The sequence below is a fragment of the Ammospiza nelsoni genome, chromosome 4, assembly GCF_027579445.1.
Source record: "Ammospiza nelsoni isolate bAmmNel1 chromosome 4, bAmmNel1.pri, whole genome shotgun sequence".
Lineage (NCBI taxonomy): Eukaryota > Metazoa > Chordata > Aves > Passeriformes > Passerellidae > Ammospiza > Ammospiza nelsoni.
Genome location: NC_080636.1, coordinates 55,501,343 through 55,526,203, shown reverse-complemented (window position 1 = coordinate 55,526,203; position 24,861 = coordinate 55,501,343). Strand labels below are relative to the sequence as shown.

The following is a 24,861-nucleotide window of genomic DNA, read 5'->3' as shown; positions in this document are numbered from 1 at the left end:
CTGCAGGATGCAGGGAGCTACAGGCCTATAGGCCTGACCTCAGTGCTGGGGGAGGTTATAGAACAGATCACCTTGAGTGACCACACAGCATGTACAGAACAAAGGGATCAGGCCCAGCCAGCAGGGATTCAGGAAAGCCAGGTCCTGCCTGGCCCACCTGATCTACTTTCATGATGGGCTCCCCATCTGGTGGATGAGGGAAAGGCTGTGGATGTGTCTGCTGGATTGAGTGAAGTCTCTGATGCTGTCTCCCACAGCACTCCTGGAGAAGGTGGCAGCCCATGCCTTGGGGAGATGCTCCTCACTGGGTTAAAACCTGGCTGGAGTGAGACAGTGATGGTGAATGGTGCTAGTGGGGTTTCCCCAGAGCTCAGTGTTGGGGCCAGTCCAGTTCCATTTCTTTATTGATGATTTGGAAGAGGGGATTGGACGCGTCCTCACTCAGTTTGCAAGTGACACCAAGCTGGTTGGGAATGATTAGCAGTTTTACCAGTAGTGCTGCTTACTTCAATATCTGTTGCTTACTGTGATTTACTTATTTTTTAATAAATATTCCTGTAAATATTTCTTTCCACAGAGATGGTCATGCAGTGTTCCCAAAATCCAAAAGCCCAGAGAACTCAAGTCCATGGCCAATGAAAGCTAATGGTAAGATTTCTGTGCTTACTCATAGCAAGTGAAATTCACCTGTTTATAAAAATAGAGGAACTGATATGGACCAGAAGAGACTATCCTAGTCCAGCTTTTTGTGATCAGCTCCAACAGGAGTTTGCTTGATCTTTCCTCTAAAAGCTCCATGAAAAGAGATTCACCAATAGTGTTTTTATTATATCATCTCTTGTGTAGTTTAGTAATTCTCTCTAATATAGAGCAGAAGGGTTCCTTTGAAGAAGGACCCAAGTGTCAGATAATATTTAAAAAAAAAAAGGTAGTCAATGACAGATGTTTGTGGGGCTGTATCTCATACTTTTTGAGGAAAAGGGAATCAACACTGTCTCAAAGGTGCATGTTTCCACTGTAAGTTGTTAAACTTTTTATCAACGTTTCTCTTTGCTTTGAGTTGGTTACTTGTATTAGCATTCATGCTTTCTGATCACATTAAACAGAACATTCAAAAAGCCATTATATGAAGTGTAGTCATTCAGACAGAAGTTTGGCAATGCACAGAAACCAGGCAGAAATGCTACTCATGTTGTAATGTAGCATTAAATAATACTTGCTTCTTTTGTAAAAATAATCACTGGGGGCTAATTTAATTTCAGAGAAAAAGTTGTTGTTTTTCCCACATTTTTTTAGGTTGTTCCTGTGGTGATCCCTGTGACAAAACAGAGAAGTCAACTGATGCTTATGGGCCCAAGGTAAATGCTCCTCTCTTGTGCCTGTTACCATTAACCAGAGAAAAGGATCTGCTTCCAACACTTCTAAAACTAAATAAATGAATGAAACAATCTAGTGATCAAAGTATACAAACCCACTATTATCAATTGACATGAATAAGCAGTGACCATAATAAAAATGCAAGTTTTTTAAATTTATCTGCTCTTTCTTTTGGCACTGCTTTGTTGAAAAGGAAATTGTCTTATGAAAAGGATGTAAGGCTATTATCCAGAATACTCCATTCAGCCCACAGTTTCTGCAGATGCTTTCATATTATATTTGCTAGGTGGTTTTCTTTCTTTTTTCCCCCCTTAGTTTTTCCATAGAAATGCTGTTGTAATGGGACCAAAAATACTGAATCTTGCATACATTTTATAGGGATTAAAGTAATGTTAAGTACTACCACATGTTCTATTGTAAAAGCTGCTGCTTCATCAGCATGTGGGTTTTTTTCTTGTTTCCTTGATTTTGTTTTATTTGCTCATCATGTGAAACTTTCCACCCGTCACCCAAATATCTCAGATGATATGAATAGAGGTTTTTATTTGTTGCTGAGGAGAGGTGAAAACTTTTTAGTGGTTGTTTGCTGCTTCAACAAACTGCCAGGCTCTTTAAGAGTTAATTTGTAACAATTTGTTGATTGTTCTTTGCTTCCTCAGGTCAATGGCAATGGCATCCTGGGACCTTCTCAGGGAAATACAGAAAACAATATCCATCACACAAAAGCACTAATGAACTTCTCAGGGGCAGAAGATGCACCTTCCCTTGGATTTACCAACCAGATGTCAGATTTTCCTAAACGCATTGACAAATCAGGTAAGAGGGGGTGAGATGGGCGCTGTGTCATTCTGTCTTTATTGTACCAGTGCAAGAGAATCATGGCATGGTTGAATATGCTGAAATAAGCAAATGTTAGGCTGGCAGTCTCTTTTAGAAGATCATTTCCAAGTCTTGTGCATTGCTTTATGGGAGTTAGTTGATGTTGAAAGTGGATTTATAGAAATTGGATTTTGTGTTAGAGAGAAATAAAGGAAGGCCATGGTAACAGCTAGAAATAATGCCTTGTGTCTGCCCCTTTAAATTAGTTTTTGCAAACCATTCTGTACTGGGAAAACTTGTCATTTTGCACTGTTCGCCTTCAGGAGCAGAGGTTCCAGATGATGAGTATTATGATGAAGATGACCACAATGAAGTTGTCCAGTATCTGTTGGATGTTGTAGATGAGGAAGCCCAGAATCTCTTAAATCAGAATAATGCAGCTTCAGAGGCTCAGAGTCTTCTACATCTCAAGAAGGCTGCATCAGAAAATCACCTGCCAGGTAATGTGAGCCATTAAAAAAAACATCGCAGACAGCAAAACACTGAAACAAGGTGCCAAGTAAGCAGCTGATTTGTCGACAGGGGAAGTTGATTGACTTTGATTTGATATCTGAACTGGAAGTTTCCCAAGTTGAACACAGACAAATAGTTGCTGATTACCGTGAATTCAAGATGCAATGTAATAAGTGAGGTTCTGGTTTGAAAAAATCTGAATTTTGCTTTAAGTAATCTGGGAAAATTATTCCTATTCTAGAGTTGTCTCTTGAGTGAAATTACTATTGTTTGGATACCTGGTCCTGCAGATGCAGTCATGTTGGTGTGCTGAAGCATTTCAGCATTTCATTGACTTCAGATTGCACAACTTGGAAATGTGTTGAGATCTCTCAAAACCAAACAATTCACCAACTTTTGTCTATTTTAGAAAGATTGGCTCTTTTTCATTACTCATTCTGACTGTACACATTTTTCTTGCTTCATTCCATCTCCTCACTTTTACTTGTTATTAACTCAAATGTAGTGAGGAGTAGGGTTTGTAGTTCCTTTGTGGGGTCACACTCTGTATGCATGCTCCAAAACTTCAAGCAAGATGCTTGCTGCTTCTGTAGAGATTCCTTCTATAACTCAATATACACCTTTCAAAATTGTAATTATTTCAGGTCATGACTACAAGGGTTATTGTCATTGGTCATTGAAGTCAGGGATCACTGAGGTTCTGGCTGTGCCAGGATCTCAGCTGAGGAATATCATTGGAGCTCCAGTACTCCAAATTTCCTGTAGGCTGTCCTTTGTGACTGAAGATGAATTGAATTCATAGGGTATGGCAGCAGGGTGCTTCCACAGCAGAGAGATACAAGTCAGATTTTATCTGGCATGTCCTAATTACATTTTGTTAATGCAAAGAGTGAGTAGAATCCTGGTTTGGACCTACTGCTGGTCTAAATCCAACTGAATTGCAGAAAAACCAACCACTGGCAGGGATAATGTGGTAACTCAGTAGCTGCAGCCTGTCCATCAGTTATGCTGTGACACAGATATTCTGTGCAAACAACCTCACATAACATGGCAGCTGTGCCAGTTATCAAATAAAGAAACCTAAAGTCTGTTTATCCTATACAGTAAGAACTCTTTTCAACACTCTGGTAGCAAAGAGCCTCAAAATGTGTTTCTTGGTTATTCTGGCACCTGTATTCCCTGTCTGGTGCCAGACAGGAGGAACAGGATTCACATCTGTGAGAGGGTGGCTCCTGGGCATTTTCTGGTGTGTTTATGGTGTACCCCCGGTTTTCCTTTTCAGCAGAGATGAATGGAAGGGTGACAGAAGATAAGTCTGAGGACACAGACTGTGATGGGTCATCTTTACCTGAAGATTTTTCAGAGGTAGGATGGCAAGAAGCTGGCAAGTGCTCTTTCAGTTTTTTTCCTTATTGGCATAGAATTGGTGGTAATAACATGATATGTCCTTTAAATGATAGCATCACTGTAGGTAGTAGCTTTAAATGATGTGTAAACATTTATTTTTAAATAGCGTATAATTATAAATTACCTATGTAAGAGAACAAAGCTTAAAGTTATTTTACACTATCATATGAAGTCCATCAGCTTTTTTTTCAAAAAGAGTGGTAATAAAACTACTTTATTAATGCTACTTCAGCTTTTTAATCTAAAAGATTTCAGTGACTCCTGCTCAAAGAAGGGAAGTGGTCACAGTGAAAATTAATGCCGTGTAGACCTTACTGTCCAAAATGTGAAAATATGGATTTAAAATTTCTTCTCCTGCTGCTTTTTGCTAGGATAAGTTCATTAGCTTGAATAACTTCTCTATGTGGTTTACTCTATGTTATTGTGTGTCCTGGTTTATATCAGTCACTGGAAGCCTGGGTTTTGTCTCTTGTTTCAAATCAGCAGAACTCTGTCTCTCCAGCACATCCTGCCTCTTGCAGCTTTCTGTCCAGTTAGTAGAGCTGAAAATCAGATTAGGAATCTGGCTCTGTGTCAATGTGCTCTAGGGAGAGCCATGAGTAAAATTGTCCCAGTATGGCAGTGGAAAAGCAAGTTGGCCTAAAAAGTAGAAATTATTTTGTAGAGTTGCTCTTGAAAGAAGGATGGAAATGCCTTCCTTTGCACTGCAGAGTCTTCATTGTCTGCTGAGGAAGGTGTGAATAGGAGTTTGTGTCATTTAGAGTTGTGTTCCATATCCACACTATAGGAACTGTGGCTTGACAGCTCTGAGGCAGAAGTTTTCACTATCAAGCTTAGCTCATAAAGGGTTTCTAAGTATTAGAAACAAAAAAAGCCAGCTGGGGAAAACTTAGGTGACTCTGCTGCTGCTGAGAGTCAGGAGTGATGTTAATATAGCTTTTTGGCCTTGTTACAGTAGAGTATCTTTCCAAGTGCTCAGTGTTCTCGTCCTCTGTTATTTTGGGTTAATGAGATGTCTAAAAGAGGAAAGTCTTCCATTATGTGCTGCTTTGAACTTAGTACCCTTCAGAAATATTCTCAGTAATTGTTAATTGTTTAAAACTTGCAGCATGTGAATGTTGTAACTATGTCTTTTAATGTGTTTTGAAATGCATCTTCTTCTAGGCAACACATGTAAATGGCTGTGAAGACTATTGTGAAGTAAAAGCTGTGCCAGAAAGGTAAAATTTCTTTTCTAGTGTTGGTTGAAAGCAAACCCATGAAGTCTGGAAGTCTGAAGTGTAATATGTTGGAATGAGAAAAAACAACAGCAAAAAAACCAAGAAACCACCCCCAAAACAAACCTAATAAAATATCTGTTCAACGGCGTGTTGAATTGTTCTCTTGGTCTGTTCCTTACTTTAAAAGTTGTAATTTTCCTGAATACTAGTCAGCTCTATGTGGTTTACTACACCCTACTTTTGTCTGTTCCTTTCATATGTTGTTGTAGCAAGCAGCTGGACTGTGTTCAGATGTCTCCAAATAACATAATTTACATTGTGCTAACAACTGGCTATTTGGATGTGAAGAAAACACTCAATCAATGCTGTCTTCAGTTTAAATCTATACAACCTTTATTAGTGTTACATATTCTGGTTTTAGACTACTGCAACTCAAGTGTAGAGTTCCTCTGCTCCATCAGCTCCCATTTGGGTGCCTGGGGCTTACTGTTTTTTCCGTGGAGCATGAAGCATATGACTGACCAAGTTACCAGCTAGTTGTCCCTTTGAGCCACTTTGAACTTTATATATTCCCAAGGTTGTTTTTCTTGGTGAAATAATTTTAGTCCAAGTGAAATTTCAATGAAAATGTATATGGTTTTATGTTGTTAAGCTTGTGAGAAGTTTGGGATTGAGACTTGGTGGCGTTATGACCTAAAAAACTTAATCCATTTATCAGTATCTTCAACAAAGCTAGAAAAATTGCAATTGAAAATAGATACTCAAGTGTAGCGAATTGTGTGAGTGGTACAAATCTGCTATTGGATGCTATTTAATTGCTTAGCCTTTGAAAAATAATTGCAGTGGCAGTTATTACTAGATTTGTATATTCCTGGCTCTTTTTCCACTGTTATATTTTTAAGATCCCCTTTGGGGATGTAAAAAAGGGGGGGGAAAAGTTAGGTTTTTGAGATCACTGGTGTAGGAGTCCAGTCTAGAAATAATTGTAGCTATAAATTACTTTCTGGTGGGGCTTGTTTGTTTTTTTGTTTTTTTTTTAACTAGGTGGCAAATGTGTTGGTTCTAGGTGTTATTTCTTACTTCCTTACCTTGTCCTCTCATAGATCCCCTCCACAGCCTTCCCTGAGCCAGGCAGATGAGGAGGAGATCACGTGGGGAAGTGACGAGCTGCCGATCGAATCAGTCAGCCAGGAGCGTGTGAATAAAGGCAAGGACAGTTTACATAATCACTGGGAAACTTCAGGGTCACTTTATAGAAACAGAAGTGAATTTTGAGATGTCCTGGGTATGTTTTGGGGGTGTCAGGGTGGGTATAAGGGGGATTCAAACAGCTCAGCAATGCACTGGGAAGGATCTCTACATTTTTATGTAGTAAGTGTGTGGGAGTTAATAGGAACAAGTATTGGCAATGTTGTGTCTGTAGTTGTAGAAAGCTGGGACTAGCTGCAATACTTCCTTCCTCAGTATCTGTCTCACCATCAGTATCAGCTCACTCAGTATCAGCTCACTCAGCTGTAACAATAAATATATGTTTGACTGTGATTAGATTGATACATCATGTGTTTCACATACCAGCTACCCCATGCTCAGATCAGGCACTACTTTTTTATTTCACCTGTCATTCTTCCAGTGCTGCTTAGTGTGGCAGAGTGGCATCTGTACAGTTTGATGTGTTTGGCAGCTAGCATTAGAAATGTTAATTCCTGAAGTTCATATGCAGCAGTCCTTTGCATTCATTTGAAGAAAAAAGGATAATCCATGTGATACCTCAGACTAAGTCAGTATGTTTAAGACACTTCTAATTGCAGTACCAGAGAGATTCTTGGTTTATGAATTTTGTTGTGCTTCAGAGAAGCACTGAAGGCCTGATGGGAGGCAAACTGTATTGGAAAAAAAATGTCCTTCCATGAGATAATTGTAAGATGTGCTGTATACGTGTTGAGTGTTAGTGCTAAAAACAAGTCACAGCCTGTAATGTGGAGAGTTCTGAATTATCCCTGTGCATGTGCATCCATTTTTGTAGGTTATTGTGTGAAGAACTTACATTTAAAATGCACTTGAAGTTTGTTTCAATGTATTTATTGGAAGTTCAGGAAAATACTCCCTTTAGTTACTGGATTTATCAGAGCTGATTTTGTGTCTTACTGGTTTTGCTAGTTAATTTGTTTTGCCTGCCAAACTAAGAGGAGAGCAGTGTTCTCTCTGTGTATGGGGGCATTCAGGAGAAAACAGCAATATGCAAATCCAGCTGTGAGCTTCAGTTTATGTTTCCCTGCTTTTAGCTATTTATTTATATTTTATATCTTCTGCTAGATTTCCCCCTAGTGACAAATGAAGAGATCTCTGCACTCCCTACTGTGAATGTGCTCCCTGGAGGCAAATATTCAGGAGCCAAATTGAAGTCAGTGATCAGGATGTTGCGTGGATTGCTGGAACAGGGAGTCCCTTCTAAAGAGATTGAAGTGAGTAACTATTTGTCCTCTAAAGTCCTTTCTCCCAGTATGAAACAAAAATAGAATGGCTGGATCATCACAGCCTTGAATTCCATAGCTCTTTAATTGGAAGCTCAAAAGAGATAAAAAGACTTGACACCAAAGACTTCTCTCCCTTCTCCTACAAGCTGCTGAGAGATGAGATCAGTTTGAATTCAGTTCACAAGTGCTTTTTGCATCATTCTTGTTTCTGGTAAATTACCAAGTGAATATAATGTAAACAGGCATAGACAAGGACTGTAAAGTCCAGCTACTGAATGTGGAAATCAGTTTTTTCAAAGTCTTAAGTCAGCCATGTTACATGATTTTTTTCTTTTTTAAGAGAATGAGATTAAATATTTATTAATAGTTACAGGATTTGATTTTTTTTTTTTTGTTAATTTCATTTTCTTGGCTGTGTAAAAGATTCAATGATTCCTTCCTGTGACTGCATTATTTTGCATGTCCATGTTAGGATTTGATTTTAAATTATTCTGTTTGTTAATGACTTGATAACATAACCACTCTTGCTATTATTACCAACCAGTGTTTCCTAATGCAAATGCACATAACTGCTTCTTTTCAGAACCTCCAGGAGTTAAAACCTCTGGATCAGTGCTTGATTGGACAAGCAAAGGAGAACAGGAGAAAGAACAGATATAAAAACATACTTCCTTGTAAGTCCTAACTCATTTGAAATTCACAGTTGACATTCTGTCACCACCTGTATGGTCAGATGGATTGGATCAGAGGTGGCATGGTTTGATTCCTAATCTTAGTAAGGATTATAGCAAGCATTTATGAAGCACTTTAAGATCAGTGAACAATATACTACTATGCTGTGGTAGGTGGGGATGGATGTTCACAGATTTTTCAGTTGTTTTAGCAGATCCCATGTCTTAAATGATGTATACATGTAGAACCAGACAAGGTTTTTTCAGTTTTACCCATGCAGAATTGGAAAAACAGACATGTGTACTATTGTCAGTAAATTTCCTGCCATAAAATTCTGCTTGTTAGGTGTTGAGAAGTAAGAACTTACAGAGGTTAGTTCTATGTGAGGAAAAACTCAACCTCTGTTTTTCAGAGTTGCTGCAGTTCAAATTGCTTATCCCACCTGTCTGCTGATTTATATTTCTCCTGCAGACATCTTTTTCTTTATTAAAAGCACTGATTAGTGTCCTAAATTAAGTATTTAAGTGATTTATTTATGCTAAAGCAAGCTGTGGAAGCATCAGCGGAGATAAGTGCTGTGTGAGTGTGTAAGGCTCAGCCTGCACTGTGTGAGGGTGAGATGATGTGCACAGCTAACATGAGGTCTCTCTGTTTGTGGGGGTGACAGATGACACCACCAGAGTCCCTCTCGGGGTGGAAGGTGGATACATCAATGCCAGCTTCATCCGCATGCCTGTGGGGAGCGAGGAGTTCCTTTACATTGCCTGCCAAGGACCTCTTCCTACTACCGTGGCAGATTTCTGGCAAATGGTTTGGGAGCAAAACTGTACTGTGATTGCCATGATGACTCAGGAGGTCGAGGGAGAAAAGATAAAGTGTCAGCGTTACTGGCCAAATGTGCTCAATAAAACCACCATGATCAATGACAGACTGCGCCTCGCTCTTGTGAGACTGCAGCAGCTGAAGGGCTTCATCATCAGGGTGCTGGAGCTCGAAGAGATTCAGGTGAGTGAATCTAATTCTGCATGCTTAGAGTTTTTTCTGAGTGTTGCCATATTGTCCTTATACTTCTGCTTTTCCTGCTTTCACTTGCATTGTCTACATCAAGAGGCAACCCAGGGCTTCTCCTCTTTGCCCAGTGATCATTACTGGGCAGCTGTTCCTCGTGGCAGCTTGTGCTGCTTTGTGACCTTTACAGGAGAAGGCATTTGGGCCAAGCTATGATTTAATTATACCAATAAGCCTCTAAATTTTGGTCCCCATTGGCCACAGAAACATATGTAGGGATATTAATTCACTAATAATTCAGCCTGGCTGGTTGACTCCTCTGTGTGATCAGCTCAGTCTGCACAGTGACCCTTACACTTTTAAATTACTTACTGGTTATTTCCAGTTTAACTCTTGCTGTATTGAATTACAAAGCACCTTCACTGGGCAAATCCCTCTGTTCTGAGACTTTTCTTTGGGAACTCCATTTCTTTCTTTTCATTCTTGCCATGTGCCAAACGGTGGTGTTGTTTTTGGCCCTCAGACAGGTGAAGTGCGGCACATTTCCCACCTGAACTTCGTGGCCTGGCCTGACCACGACACGCCCTCGCAGCCGGACGATCTGCTCACCTTCATCTCGTACATGAGGCACGTGCACAAGGCAGGACCCATCATCACCCACTGCAGCGCGGGCATCGGCAGGTCGGGCACCCTCATCTGCATAGACGTGGTCCTGGGTCTCATCAGCAGAGACCTCGATGTGAGTATCCCAGGGGATGGCCATGGGGTGCTCCTGACCTGCAGGAAGTGTGTGCCACTGAATCCATGCAATCTCTTAAAGAGTGTGCTGTGCTGTTGGCAGCGCTGTGTTTCTTTGCTGGTGATCCCAGATGGGGAGAGCTCTGATATCCAGTGGGTTAGCTCAGGGAACCTCAGCAGCCAGGTGCCACTTGAAGTATGTTGCAAGGTCATCTGCTACCATAGTAGACTTCTGGCACATGGCATGGGAAAAATGGTATTGCCATGATGACTTGGGCAATTGGTGGAAGGAATTGAGTTTTCCAGCACAACGAGGGATTGCTTTCTAGGGTGATCCACAGGAGGGTGCTAGCTTCCTTATGTTTGTGTCCCTTGGCAGCCTGGGGTAGCAAAACTGTGGTGAATTTCTAAAGAAGATAGCTATGTCATGCTTAGCTCAGTGGAGTTTCTAAGCTTCCTCTGAATGTCTGAAACTCTCTTTTCTGCATGCTTAAAGCAAAAGAGCCTGTGTCCAGAAAGAACACAAGAAAAGGGGGGAGTGTCAGATGTAGGGCCACATCCAGATTGCTCTGGTTAACCAGCACACGCTGGTTATCTACCAGGCAAATATAGGCTGTAGTGAATTATTTGTTTCATTACTGATGTACCTAATTCTATTTCCTGGTTTGATGTTCCTTTGTTCTTCGTGTCTGTCTTTTTTGAGTGTTTAACTTGTGTTTGTTTTGGCAGTTCGACATCTCAGACCTGGTGCGCACCATGCGCCTGCAGAGACACGGAATGGTTCAGACAGAGGTGGGTCTGCATTCCCCAGGCACTCACTGAACCACCCGAAGTGCCAGAGAGCTTTGTGATGCACATAGCAGTTGTCTTTGTGCACTGTAATGTGACATTTGTGTCACAAGAATTGGATCAGATGAGTAGCAGGTTGTATTTAACATTTATAAACACAATCTATTTTTAACATGCTGTATTGATTTGATCTGTGTTTAAAAAAAAAAAGTGAGTTTTCATCTTCAAAAGCATGTGTTCATAGAGGAGGTCAGCTAAGCTTTTTTGGTTTCAAGTTGCATTATAAACTGAAGAGAAGCCCTAACTGTAGCTGCTGTGAATCAATGACATGTCTTGAGATCTCTTTTGGTGATATACTTATCCTGAAGTTCAATCCTTTAGGAATAATCTGGATCTAGAGCTAATTAACTTTAGACGGTCATCACAAGGTCTTGTTAAAATCTGCACTTTTTCTTTGAATGGGAAGGATATGTGAAGTCATAGTTTAAAAAAAAAAACCAAACCTGAAATCAAATAAGCAAACTATCAGCCCCATCCCCACCTCACACCTCAAAACATCTACCAGCCCCCACACCTCTATCACTCAGATTAAGGAAAGAAGTTCCACTGTCCTCTGAGTTCTGTATTAGTTGGCATTGAAATTCACTTGCTGTCTTCATTTCTGCTTGCATAAAGTGCCTAGTCTCCTTTAGGTGCTTTTGGTGTGAAAGAAAGTTAAATGTCCCATATGAAAGATAGTTAGTTAGTGGCAGAAGAGTGTCTGTATTTGCTTTAAGTTGAGGTTGCATATTTTTCCACTGTGGCCTTTTTGTTTGTTTGGAGTTTTTTTTGTTTTGTTTTGTTTTTTGGGGTCTTTTGTTTTCTTTGGGATTTGGTGATGGTGGTTTTATTTAAGAGTATAATTAGTATTGAAAGAACTGTACAACTGTGAAGTGCAAGTGGGAGCGCTTAGGTGTGCAGGCATTTTTCACATGTTCTGTAATTTCCTTTTCCTTATAGGATCAGTACATTTTCTGCTATCAAGTTGTCCTTTATGTCCTGAACAAACTCCAGGATGAAGAAAACCAGAGAGACAAATAAAATACTGAAGCAGAAGTGCATTTGAAATAAGGAAGCAAGGAGATTGAGAGGCTTTGGAGCATTTTATTTGTCTTGCCAATAGTTTTCTAATCCCTTTCTTCAGTTGCTGTCTAATGCCTTTTCTATGAAGTCTCTCCATCATTCCTAATAAGGTACATAGTTTTAAGGAAAAGGGATAGCTCATACAATACCACTATTATCTTCAGCCCCATGGATGCACATGTGAGATTTTTGTATAACAATATTTAATAAAGCTGCATTTTTTGCAGCTTCCTTAATATGTCATGAAAGACAGACATAAAAATATTTTAATTTAAAAAGAAAAATTAAGAAGAAGAAAAAAAGTAATCCTATATTACTTCCTGCAGTTCTGCAACTGTTTTGGGGTATTTGTTTCTTTCAGGGTGGGGAAGTGGGAGGGATGAAGCAGTATTTTTATCTTGTAAACTTTATTACAAAGACCTTTTACTAGTCTCTTTTGAAAGCTTGTTCATGGCACAGAATTTTTGCCCTTCTAGTACAATTAGAGCTATTTTATAGAGGGTATCTTGAAATCAGCATTTAAGCTTTAAGAGATGCCTGTTAGCATAAGGATAGTAGTGAATGTTAACTGTATCACAGTTAATAATGTTTACTTCATAGAATTTTATGTATATATTTATATACTTTTACACAAAAAAAAGCTGAATTATTGGGTGTCTAACCTTATAATTGATTAGGCATCTCTACTTTGTAAATAAAAATATACCTAATGTACACTGATCAGTGGGTCTGGGTGTTTTTGTGTCCTTGTGACTGATTTTTCTTGGCCTTCCATGGCATTATTCTTTGTGTTTGCTGCCCCTAAGACAAAAAGTTTACACTTTAATTTTTCAGTGTCCTTCTGATCTCCAGTATCTGTTTAAAAAATCTGGCAGAATCTGTGGGCTCATTCCTGAAGACTTTCCACACTATGGTGAAGGGTTTCTTTTCCCTCCCTCCTTGTTTTCCAGCCCACCTGGGCAGTGAGACCACATCATGTTTTTAGGGGGTGTGTTTGCCCTGCTACAGCAGGGTTCTGACAACAGTGTAACCTGCTCTGCTTACTCTGCCCCCAGGCTTGAGGTTGGAGGCAAGATACCAGATTCTAAGTAGCTCTGTGGTTTAGTGGTACTGTAAACAGTCAAAACTATTCTGATAGAAAATTTTCATTTTAAGCTCTGTGGGAGCCTTGGATGGTGAATAAATGCCAGCAGCCTCAAGTGGTCATTTGAGGGCTAGGGCAATATTCCTGTCCCAATAGACGTTGACATAACTGAAGCTTTTGTGCTATCAGAAAGGGTGTAAGAGTGCTAGTTTAACAGCATTCTGCATTGAAGTGGTGGAAGTAAGTTCAGAGGCTGGTTATTATTCAAGGTTTTGACTCTTTAAAGTAGTAGCCTGCAGTGTTCCAGTGTCCCAAAACTGAGGTGACCATTGCCTTGCAAGGGCATGACTTAAAAAAGGAAAGAGCCTTTTCCACTTTTCAGTAATACTCTGTATTTTATTCCCTCCAGCATAACAGCAAAATTGTGCATCTTACAGAGCACCATAGTTTGAGGAAGGAAAAGCAATTCTGTGTAGATAGAAGCAGAGGTAAATTGATTAGCCATGTTGGCAGTATACCTGTGTGAAGGAGATATAAATTGAAGACAGAAGATTTTCAAGACAACAGTTGTATACAGGCAAAGTAAGTAAACACAGCTAGTTAATACACTGCAGCTGCTTTAACATAAATAGTGAGTTCAGAGGGTTTGGGCATGTCTGGGTGTTAGAAACAAAAGAAAGTGTTATGGTAACCAGACAGCATGGTTAAGGCAGTTAAATTCTTCTTTTAAATGTTTTCAGGTACATGCCAAACAATGTAGAAACAGGAACAGATATTGTATAACACGCTGCAGGTACAGCACAAACAGCTTGCTTCAGATTATAGCTTATGGGAAACACAGATCAGTAAACAACTTCAGATTTTGCTGCTTGTCCTCACTGATATGTGATGAGCTGTGGTATGGTGCATTATACCCAACTTCCTTTGAATGGTGGACACACAAAAAAGCAGAGGATAACTAACTTGACCTAATCTCCCCTTCCTCAAAAAAAGGACAAACACACACACAGAAACAAAGAAAGCAGAGATCTGCACAAAAAAAAAATAAAATAAACACATGGACACACAAAGTATTCAGGTGTTGCTGAGAAATCATGCATGTATGGTGAAAGGTGGCATTTGGCCTCTTTTGAGAAGTGCTCTGAATTTCCTTGGGTTTTTGTCTCAGTGCCGAGGTATAGAATATTGAATAAAGATTGAATGCTCTCTAGTCTGACACTTGCTGAGGACACTGGAAGATTGTCTGTTTTCTGGTAAGCAGGTCGAACTTCTCCTCTGTGACACCTGGTGTGGTCACTTTGGTTGAAACAGACCCCACAGCTCAAAACTCATTATAAAAAAATGGATGTGCTTATGCTGTGGGATGGCTTAAACTTGGTTTCTGTGGAAAATCTGGTTGGAAATATATTCATCTTATTCTTCAAATTATTAGATTACTTAAAATCCTAATGCCCTCTTTGAAGAAATGAGAAGTAAAATTATTAAGCAGCCTAGTTTCTTGAAAGGAAGATTGCTGTGTGCTTTCTTACTATGCTGACTATATATGATTTGCAGGAGCAAAAAATCTTGAGAGGCTTTTTTTTTTTTGTTTGGAACTGGGATGCCTTGCTGAGTAAGCATCCAGGACATGCTCCAGCTGAAAGGGATTTTCCTTTATATAGGTATCTGATTTTTAGCAGGAAGTGTACCAGACTAGGGAAAAAACTGACATTTAATCCATTATAGTTGTAATTAAAGAACTGACCCTGTGTATTAACCCAAGAGAGAAAGAATCCTTTTGTTTTTCCAGCCAGAATTAGCTGACAGAAGCACAAATGCTTTGCCACACAAGCAACCCTGTGCCATTAGTAGTTTATCATATCCTAGTTTTCCTTGCTGGTCTTTGCCTGCAAGAGAAGGGCAACAAAGGAGGGATTCCAGTTGCTCTTTGGAAACTGTTTTGAGGGTTCATTGCTTTTGTTATTTGAATGCTTCTGAACAGCTTGTTTCCTTACAACTGAAGTCCTTCTAAAACTACCTGTGCAGGGAATAAAAGAACCATCATCTGGGGGGGAAGTTTGAATTTGTGACATCCACTGATAGATAAGTCATCGGGGCAATGACGTGGGGCAAACATCAAGTGGCTTGTGGATATTGGCACAGCTGAAGGGGAGAATCTGTCCTGTGCTGCCTTCTCAGTGCAGCTGATCTCAGGAGTAAACTCAGGAAAATGTTACTCAGCATTCAAGAGGGCTGTATAGCAAGGGCTCTGAATATTAAGAGCGTTCATTCACCAAATATTCATTCAGAGAATGACATTCTCCTGGCTGGGCAAAGTGGCAAATAAATGAATGAACAAGCCAGCAGAGAAGAAAAGGCCAACTCAACACTGGGAAAGAAAATGCTGACAAAAAGGGGCTGATAAAAATTAATGCTGTATTGGATATACTGAAAAGACAATGAAGGGCAGACTTACACATACATGATGAGATAACAAGCTCCCATGGCACGTGGTTCTGAGCAGTGATTGCCGCAAACGAGCACAGCCACTGGGTTGGAATTGGAGGTAAACTGAACTTCTTCTGGATTCTGTCTTTTGGAAAATTCCTTCTGGAGTTCCTATTCAATTTCAAGTAGCTTGTCCAGTGGAGTTTTGACTGATGAAGGTGTTATATTTGACAGTGGTGAATCTATCACATCCTCTGGGCATCGGAGAATTTGTGGAGTGGGATGTTTCACACCAGCCTCTCCCATGAGCGAGTGAGGATGAAAATGACCATTTGTGTCTGAAATTTTGGCCTATATAGATCTCTTGCTAATACCCATCTTGGTCCATCCAGTTCATGTCAGCTTCTGATAAAATTAATAATAGCCACCATGGAAAGAAAATCTTTTATTGCTGTGGACATGACTGAGTTTCCACTGCTGCTTTGGGTAAACAAACAACAAAAAAAAGGCAGAACAACACCACGTCCTGTGGCTGACATTCAGACCTCAGTTTGAGCATTGCTTCTTGGACTTAATTCCTAGTGTTTTGTGTTGGCCAGCCCAGTGGGCTCTGCAGGGAGCTTTGCTTCTTAATGAGATGTTAGGAAAAGGGTGGTTGGTTTTGTTTTATTGAAGTGCTGGAAAGATCTTGCTGGCTGTGAGAACGTGACTTGAAGGATAAATCACTGGACCAGGAGTCGATTTAATTGCTAACTTCCTCAAGTGGGTTCTAGGAAATGAATTTCATCTTCCTTGTACTGTGATGACCTCCATAGTCAAAAATTTTCTGTGGTAGGGCTCTGACTGTACAATAGCCAGATTCCCAAACAAATTATTATCTCTAAACAAGTTTACTTGGTCACAGATGTATCCTGGTATTCAGTAACAAGGAGCTTGTATGGTCTGTTTTGCCTTCTCAGCTCTATTAAAGCCAGATATTCCTGCACTGTCCTCAAAAACAGATACATGGGGATATCCAACTAAAACTCCCTTTCCTTGAAGCCTTGTCAGAGGTAGAACTCAAAGCTTCAGTAAAGGAACTTGATTTTGGTTCCACCTCTAACATTGCTTTCAGACCAAGCCCACTGAAATTGGAGAGTGCTGAGTATTTGGTGTGTAACATCTCTCTGTCTCCTTGAGGTGGGTAAGCCAAATTTGATGTGCTGAGCAAGTCTGCAGAAGCCTTCTGGAAGCTGGACAGGGTTAGAAAATAAAGCAAGAGAGTTCTTGGCCATGCACTGTAGAACGGGGTCACTTTCTCCACAGCTCCTTTAGCACTTGTCAAGGAAATAAATTTTCACTTGTCAAACATTTGTGGGTTTAAAAATACCCTGGCCTTGAGTGGTAATGTGCTGGGTAGTGCAGCAGAACTTTCCTTGCATTTCCTTATATCTCCTGCGTGTAACCTACTGCTGGATAGAGAATGAACACGTCCCATACGGCAGGGTCCCTCAGTTGTGGGTTTCCTGTGTTCAAATCTGTCCTGAGATTCTGCAGTGTTCAGTACAGTCCTAGAATGTGACAAGGCTTTTTTAAAGTTAGTTCTTCTAACAAGGAATAGTAATGTCTCAAAGAACAGTGACCTCTGACCTGGTAATTAAAATAACTGGTCTGGGTCATCTTGATGCATCCAGGAAAAAAAATGTTCATTTACACTAAATTAAATTATAAAGTAAGGTCAATTCTATTTATCCCCTCATTATCTTCAACAGGTGCTGAATGCTCTGAAGCAGAGGTGACACTGCCTGGCTCCTCCTAAAGCTGAATTTTGGTATAATGACACAAAGGCTGTGTTCCCAGTTCTTCTATGAAAAGATAATCATGCTGATGCTACAGATAACAGGTTGTCAGGAAGTGTTTCCTCAATGGTAGTGTTCCTAGAGCACTGCCAGTCTTCCCATCAGCACAATCTGCTTATGCTACCCAGTCCCATACTGGAAATAATTCCCTGAAGCACAGCTACCTGCTTTGCTTTTCTCAGGGAATCATAAATCACTGGCAAACAAGGTTAGATTTAGGCAGGAGTTTTGTGAGCCCTGCAAGGTTGTCCATTCATATGATAATTATTCTGTATTCATCCTCTTTTTGTAACCTGCTTTTTTATGCACAGATGCATTTTTTTCCCAGCAGAGCTTAAATTTTGTTTTGTTTGTTTCAAATCCCTGTATTGCTGTAAGCATTCAGCAATTCTGTCTGCTGTGATAAGTCCTTACCATGACTGCTTTGTGCTCCCAGCAGCTCAGGCTACTTGTCTTGGGCCTTTTGGTCCTGGGACTTTGGATATAAACTCCTTGTCCAGTGATGTGTAGCCCTGGCATGTTGATGGTTGCTTTAGAAATCAGCATTTTCTCAGCAGAGAATTCAACAGAAATATTTGCCTAAGTGGGATTTGTGTGTCCAGCCACATGGGTGTACTACTAAGGAGGGTTGCCTTATTTACCTCAAGAACACTTACGTTCTTCACCCCCAAATCACTTTATCTTTTTTCTTTCTCTTTTTATTACTCTCTTGTGAGAGAGACATTATTTACATGTCTCTTGGGTGACCAGTGACTTGATGGTTTATGGCACATAGGGATAATGCAATCTTTAGAACTTGTTTTCTGAATTTGGGCATGGTATCAGAGGCTCCTGGAGGTACAAGAACTTTCTTTTGCACTCCAAGGTTGTGGAACTGGGCAGAAAACAAGTGCAGCCAAGGGAAACACATAGGTACCTTATCATTCAAGACCTCCTGGCTTCCCTTGCACAATTTATTGTGCAGTTTGTGTCATGTTGTCCAGTTGTCTAATTCACTTAATTTTTTGAGGTTTGCCAGTGTTCTTGACCCTAGGTAAGAGCACAAATCAGCACCTGACACGAGAAATTTTTCATATTATGTATGTGGAGAGGTAGATTATGTTACATTCCAGTTAATTTTTGTAAAAATTCACCTTAGAGTCCACAGGAGCTCAGCATAGCTGAAAGAGGTGAATGGAAAGAGGTGACTTCCACAAAGGGCATTTCAAAATGTTCCCCTTCCTCTGGAACATAAAGTTGCCTCACTCACTGTTTATGAATCAGCTCATCCAGGAGTGGAATCCAAAAGGGAATTGTGCCGAGCAATCATAATTCTAACGAAGCCATTACGAAGGGTCTAGTCAAAGTGAAATGTATATTTAAAAACATCCTCTGTCTAGCTCTTACCTTTGTCTTTCAAGCAGATTCTGTGACCTTACACTTGTCCTTGCTGAACTTCATAGGGTTCATGTTAGCCCAAGTTATCCATAGTACCCACTCTTCCAGCCTGTCCAGGTCTTCCTGCAGGGTGAGTCTTTCTTCCCAAGGGCCTGTTTCCCACTTGCCAAACCTCCCCAGGGTGCCCTTGGTCCCATCACGCCGATCACTTGTGAGGATATTAAACAGTTTGGACCCCACTTGTGACAGGTCATCAGCCTGAACAGGAGCTGTTTACCAGCACCTCCTGGGTGCTTCCAGCCAGCCAGTTCCCCACGCACTGCAAGCACCACTTGTCTAGACCATAATGTGTCTGTCTGTGCAGGAGGAGGCTGTGGAAAACCATTTGGAAATCCCTGCAGAAATCCAGGTAAACAATCCAACCACCTGCCCCACCTGGACTGAGCAGTTCCTCTGCCATAGAAGGTGATCAGCTCTGTCAAGCACGATTTGCCCTTGGTGAATCCATCCTTGCTTTTCCCAATCACCTGCTTAATTTTCCTTGTGGTAGGCTCAGGAGGATTTCTTCAGTAACTCTCCCAGGAACTGAAGCATAACTTGGTGGGAAAATCATTTGTAACTTGGGGAAATACGTCAGGTTACTAATGCCCACACAACAACAAATCCATGGGGCACCAGTGTGGTAGAAAACCTGACTCTGTCAAAAGCATTTGCCAAACTTGTAGACTGTTTAGTGAAATCTAGATTTCACTGCTGGCTTTCACATGCTTCCTAGCTGTGTTAAGATGAGTTGGCAGCAGAGCAGGCTTTCCCACACCCTGTTCAGTCATGTGTGCGTGCATTTCCATCTGCCCATGTTGTTACAGTGTGAGGTCTGTGCTTCAGCTGAGGAAACTCCTCCTTCTGTGGCTGCAGAATGGCTGTCTGATGGTCCCTCACCTGGTGTTAAAGCCATGACCTAGAGCTCAGCTGCTTCATCTAATCATCAAAGCACCTGTGCTCCTGTTTTGTATCAGTTGCTCTAAGTGGGTTGGTTCATGAGGCTTCACATAAAGCTCCTGTAGCCTGGACCCCTGCCAGAAGTCATTTTACTCAATCAGGAGCGTGGCATGCTGTAAATGAATGTCACAAAATGAAATGTAAACATTTTCTGTCCTATTTCTTCTTGTTTGAGACTTTGCTTTTGCTGAGGTGATCTTGCATTTAATTAATCAAGGCTTCTTTAACATGTTTCCAGGCAGGATTCGCTTCTTCCAAGGTCTTTGTAGAACATGACTGCACAGCACACCCATGGGCCAGGCCAGATCTCATGACAATGATGTTAATGCCACCAGTTCTGCTCTACTGTGAACCAATGACAAGTTTGGGGCAGAGAGAATGGTGAGAAATAGGTGGTGGCCATTGTGAGTGAACAGCATTGTAGGAGTGAGTTCACCTCCTTGGTATGGACCAAAGCAAGGGGAATTTTTTTTTTAATTTACTGTGATGAGCCAAACTGGTGCCAATTGTGTAGTGACTGAAACTTAGCTGTGTCTGAGGACTCTACAAGGTGGAACCGAGCCTACAGTGACATGAGGAGCTTAATTGCTACAAGATCCTTCTCTTCCCTCCTGGCTTCCTGAACATTGCTTTGAATTTTTACCCAGTGCTGCATTTATAGCTGTCTTTTTAATGTTTGTTTTTTCTCTTCTCCCCTTTTCATGAATGTTGACATTCATTGGAGGCCTCTTTGGTTGTCTAAAGGGAAGGCCCTAACAGCACATTTATTCTTTAAGCTGAGCAAAACATCCTGGAGCCAGTAGCAGTAGCCTCGTTTGTCATGCTCTTGGCTAAGCCTGAAGTTCTCTGTAGGAGCTGACCTGAAATGCAGCAGAAGGGAAATGGGAATGGAAATGGGAGAAGGGAAAAATGGATCTCTTGGTTCTCCCTTTCTTAGCTGCATATGATGCACATGTTTGGCTTGTATGTTCAGGAGCACTGTTGGTGACTGCCAGTTGGACATTCCAGGCTCTCTGCCTAGCATGTCTCTGAAGATCTCAAGCCAGTGTCCCTCATCCAGTTGCAGTTGGGTTCCCTGTGAGGAGTTCTGAAGAGCTCAGCAGAGATGCTGGCTTTGGCAGCTGCTGGTCCTTTGAAAAACCTGCCATGAGAGCCAACATCATATGGCAGCTTCCACTGCCTTGCAGTTCTAGACAGGCGATTGCTAAATCTGGTTTGTTGTTTCTTGACAGTTAAGGCAAAATTCTGCAAACATTCATCATGATCTACTGATGAGCGTGTGTGGCTCTAAGAGGTCTCTCTGAAACCAAAAGGAGTGTTTACAGGAGAATTCCCAGCATTCACAAGCTTTTCCTGAACTCAGCTTCTCAAGCTGCGTGTTTGATGCACACTTTGATGCAAAGATTGTGCCTCACCCTATCAGTATTGGGAATTGTGTGTGGAAAAAGCTGTCAACCTAGTACACATCAAAACTTCAAATGATTTCCTGCCTCAGGTAAGCAATCTGTTCTTTAGGTTCCATCTCACCTTCCTGTTGTGTAGTATTTCACTGAACATAATCATAGCTAAACGATGATTTAGAATGCTAGGGAGAATCTAGGGATTCACACAACTCTGAAAATCTCTGTGGGAGTGTTGGGGGCGAGTATTCTGTGTTTTAATTTTGCAGCACAAAATTGTTTTGGAGAGTTAATTTAAAATGGAGATTTCAGATGTAACACACTCAAACCTAAATGCAGAGTGTGCACCCACAGGAGGCACACGTCGAGGGAGGAAATAAATGTTTGGATATCATTTTTCGTTCACTTAGCAATTACTGGAATGACTTGCTGCTTTGGAAACTGAAGATTTTTCATGTTTGCTTGCTTAACTTTCCCCTTTTCCCAGTGTTGACTCCAAGAAAGCATTTTGCATTGACCTTTTCAACTGTTGAAGCAAGGCTTGGGTGGCATCTATTGTGTACAATGCTGCTCTTTTGTAAAAGAGATGTTGAATACCTGCTTTTTCTCTTATAGAGAAGTTGACCCAAACTGAGCCTTTAAAATGGAATTTACAGACATGCAGAACAGTGGCAATAACTAGGAATTAATTTGTTGAAATCTTGGCTTCCCAGGTGCTGTGACAAATGTTGGAACTGTTTAAACAAAAAAACCCCTCCCCTCAATGCTAGAAGCATAACCACTGCATGGAAGGAGGTTTAAATCCAACCAAAAAAATTATGCCTTTTGTAACTTGAATCTGTTAAAAAATTATCAGTGCTGGACACTGGGTCTCAGTGGTACCCTTATGCAGATGTAATGCTTAGGGTACAGTGTTTGCAGGAACAATTCTTTGGAAGTTTGGACAATGAGGGTTTTACACACATATAACTTGCAAAATTTATCATTCTTTTCCTGCCCAACCCTCCCAAGGATAATTTTTATGCAGTTTCCATTTGTTTCTCATTTAGATCTTAACAGCTGCCAGTGTGCTCTACACTTGTACCACCTGCTATCACTCTCCAAAGTACATCTAAATTCTTTTTTTTTGGCAATACATCTGCAAGGAATGAACCTTAACTTGTGAAAGTTCATGGGCGTTATGGAACATTTTAAGGCATTGTGAGTGATAAGTGAGCAATGCCAAGTAAGATGATGGAAATTGCTCCTGTTGGCTGCCAAAAGCTAGTAGGGCGTAGCCTCTAGTACAGTCTGGTGCCTGCAGGAAGGTGGTTTCTTTTTAAAATCTGTTTTCTTCAATTTAGATATTGAAAGATGAAGGCTTGTTTTCCTCTTCTCTCAGAAAAGTTTGATTCCTAACATCTGCAGAGCAATTACTTGCATAACAGACTGTACCCAAGTTAGTCTTCTTTCTTAAAGTCAACATATCCTTTTGGCTGTATTCTTCCCTACCCCTTTTTTCAGTTTTGTACTCAGCTGTTTCTTTCCTTTGCCCTGCAGCTCCTCTGTGCAGGTGGTAAGACCTCAGTGCAGCTACACAGTGTGGGTAAGACCCAGTGAAATGCAAGTGCTTTCCAGGATTTGCCCAGCAAGGATGTGCTCCTGGCAGTCAGCTTTGCTTCTGGAAAGTGCTAAGGTTAAGGAGGTGCAATAAAACAAGTCTAGAGGGAAGTGCTTTGCTGAATCAGGGTTAGCAGAGAGTTTTGCTGCCTCAGCCTTCTTCAGACTCATCATTTCTCACAGCTTCATTTACCTTGTTGAACTGGTTTTTGTGTGTGCTTGCCTGGATGGGTTTCTGAGTTTTGCTCACTTTCCAACTCAGCTTTGGAGGCAGGAGTTTGAGGATGAGATGAACAAACTCCTTCAAATATGTGGAACTCTTGAAACCCTGTGCATTAGGGTTGTACCCCTTGCTTTACAGCACCAACACACGCATCTGCTGTGTGTCTGGCTCTTTTCCTACCCGTGGGCAAAGACACATGAGAATCAAGTCCTTGGCAGGTTTGTGTAGGGTTTGGGATTGCCAGACCACAAGCAGCTCTGCAGGTGTGCAGCCTCTCGCTCTCCGTAGGGGCAGCAGAGGGATGCAAGGCAGAAAGGCACTGACAGCCAGAGGGGCTCAGGGGTCAGGGATTGTTCCACCGGGCTGGGGCAGCCGAGCCTCTATGGAGCACAGTCCTTGCCTCCTGACCCGCTGCAGAAGCGCCCTTTGCAAATGAAAGGCCACCCACGGCTCCCTCAGGCCGGGAAACACAATATCCACTGGACTCTTTTCACCTCCAACTGCGAGGGACTCATCAGGGCAATAAACGGCAGGGGTAAGATGGATTCCTTGTCAACAGCTCTGGGAGAACACATGGTAATTAAAGAACAGCAGGGACTCCTGGAGAGTGAAGGTAAGGGGGTGTGTCTGTTTAAAAACCTGATGCAGTGCGCTGCAGTGAGGTGTTTTGAACAGCAACAGTGGTAAGGGCATGGATTTGACCTATTTCTGTGCATAAACAAATAACATGTTTTACTCTACAGCAAATGTGTTTCAGGAAACCTTACGACCATGTCTTTATTCTAATGATTTTACTATTGCTTGGTAGATGCTCCTTCTTCATTGGTACTCCATGCCTGATTAATTGTTTCACAATGCCACAAGCTTCTGACATTTGTCCCACAAACTTAATGAATTATCATACCTTTATTAGGATAATGTCATGGTTTTTTTTTTTTTTTCTGGAGTTAAGGGATGCTGCATTCCCCTTCCTGAACCAACACCTGGGTATGGCCAGCACTGTTAGTGGTGAATGAAGCGATCCCATCTTCCTTCTACAGGGTCTGCTGTGGATATTGTGGGCAAATTTTGTGGCAATGTATCAGTGTCTGCACCTTATCTGGAAATAATGTTGCTTGAAACTTCTGGGTCTTTTTTTTTTTTTTTTCTATTGAAATATCCTTCTGAACAACATGTCCAGGTACAGGTAGGTCTATAAGCAGGTGAGAGGGGACTTAAAAGAAACGTAATGTACCCAGAGCCTGTGCTTTACCACTGATGCCTGAGGGTGGAAGTCTGGCTTTTTCAGGAGTTCAGAATTAAGTAAAAATGGCATCCAGGCTGTCTGCACACCTTTGTTTGTTTTTTGGATGGATTTGCATTTATGTGAAGTGTTTAAATCACAAACTTCATCTCTGGAGAACTCCATTCTCATCCAATGCATAGGCAGATACAAATGGATCTTCAAATATTATATACAGCTTAAATGGCATTTGAAATTATGATCACCTGTAGGAAGCCTTTCCTGATAGGTTTTTAAGACTAGAGAGCTCAGTGGTGCATTTCTGAGCTTATGGTGAGCTGAAGAGTACAAAGAGCTTATTTTATTGATTTGGGTTTTTTGCATTTTACTTAAGGGAGACATTTTCCTTCATTTGCAATACATCCTACAAAGGCAATGTAAAAAAAGAGGACACTTGCATGGCTGATCGGTGAATAAACCAGGTGAGAAAATCTGATTTTGGAAACAAACTGAAGGAGGAGCCAACAGGTGGCAGGACCTATTCTGACAGAAA

General features: G+C 41.1%; 1 protein-coding gene across 3 annotated transcripts in view; it reads left to right on the top strand.

Annotated features, from left to right (window-relative positions):
* The window catches only part of PTPN13 (protein tyrosine phosphatase non-receptor type 13), a 111,340-nt gene extending 98,862 nt beyond the window's left edge, over positions 1 to 12,478 (top strand). For 2 of the 3 annotated variants that reach the window (XM_059470737.1, XM_059470735.1), the window contains exons 36-48: positions 578 to 648; positions 1,297 to 1,358; positions 2,037 to 2,193; positions 2,520 to 2,696; positions 3,992 to 4,074; positions 5,281 to 5,336; positions 6,440 to 6,543; positions 7,650 to 7,798; positions 8,394 to 8,484; positions 9,150 to 9,487; positions 10,014 to 10,229; positions 10,958 to 11,020; positions 12,017 to 12,478. In XM_059470737.1, the coding sequence (XP_059326720.1) occupies positions 578 to 648; positions 1,297 to 1,358; positions 2,037 to 2,193; positions 2,520 to 2,696; positions 3,992 to 4,074; positions 5,281 to 5,336; positions 6,440 to 6,543; positions 7,650 to 7,798; positions 8,394 to 8,484; positions 9,150 to 9,487; positions 10,014 to 10,229; positions 10,958 to 11,020; positions 12,017 to 12,097 (1,648 nt within the window). In that variant the 3' untranslated portion in view covers positions 12,098 to 12,478. The remainder of the gene's footprint in view (positions 1 to 577; positions 649 to 1,296; positions 1,359 to 2,036; positions 2,194 to 2,519; positions 2,697 to 3,991; positions 4,075 to 5,280; positions 5,337 to 6,439; positions 6,544 to 7,649; positions 7,799 to 8,393; positions 8,485 to 9,149; positions 9,488 to 10,013; positions 10,230 to 10,957; positions 11,021 to 12,016) is intronic. The other variant, XM_059470736.1, reaches the window with a different exon arrangement.
* Positions 12,479 to 24,861: the final 12,383 nt, after the last annotated feature.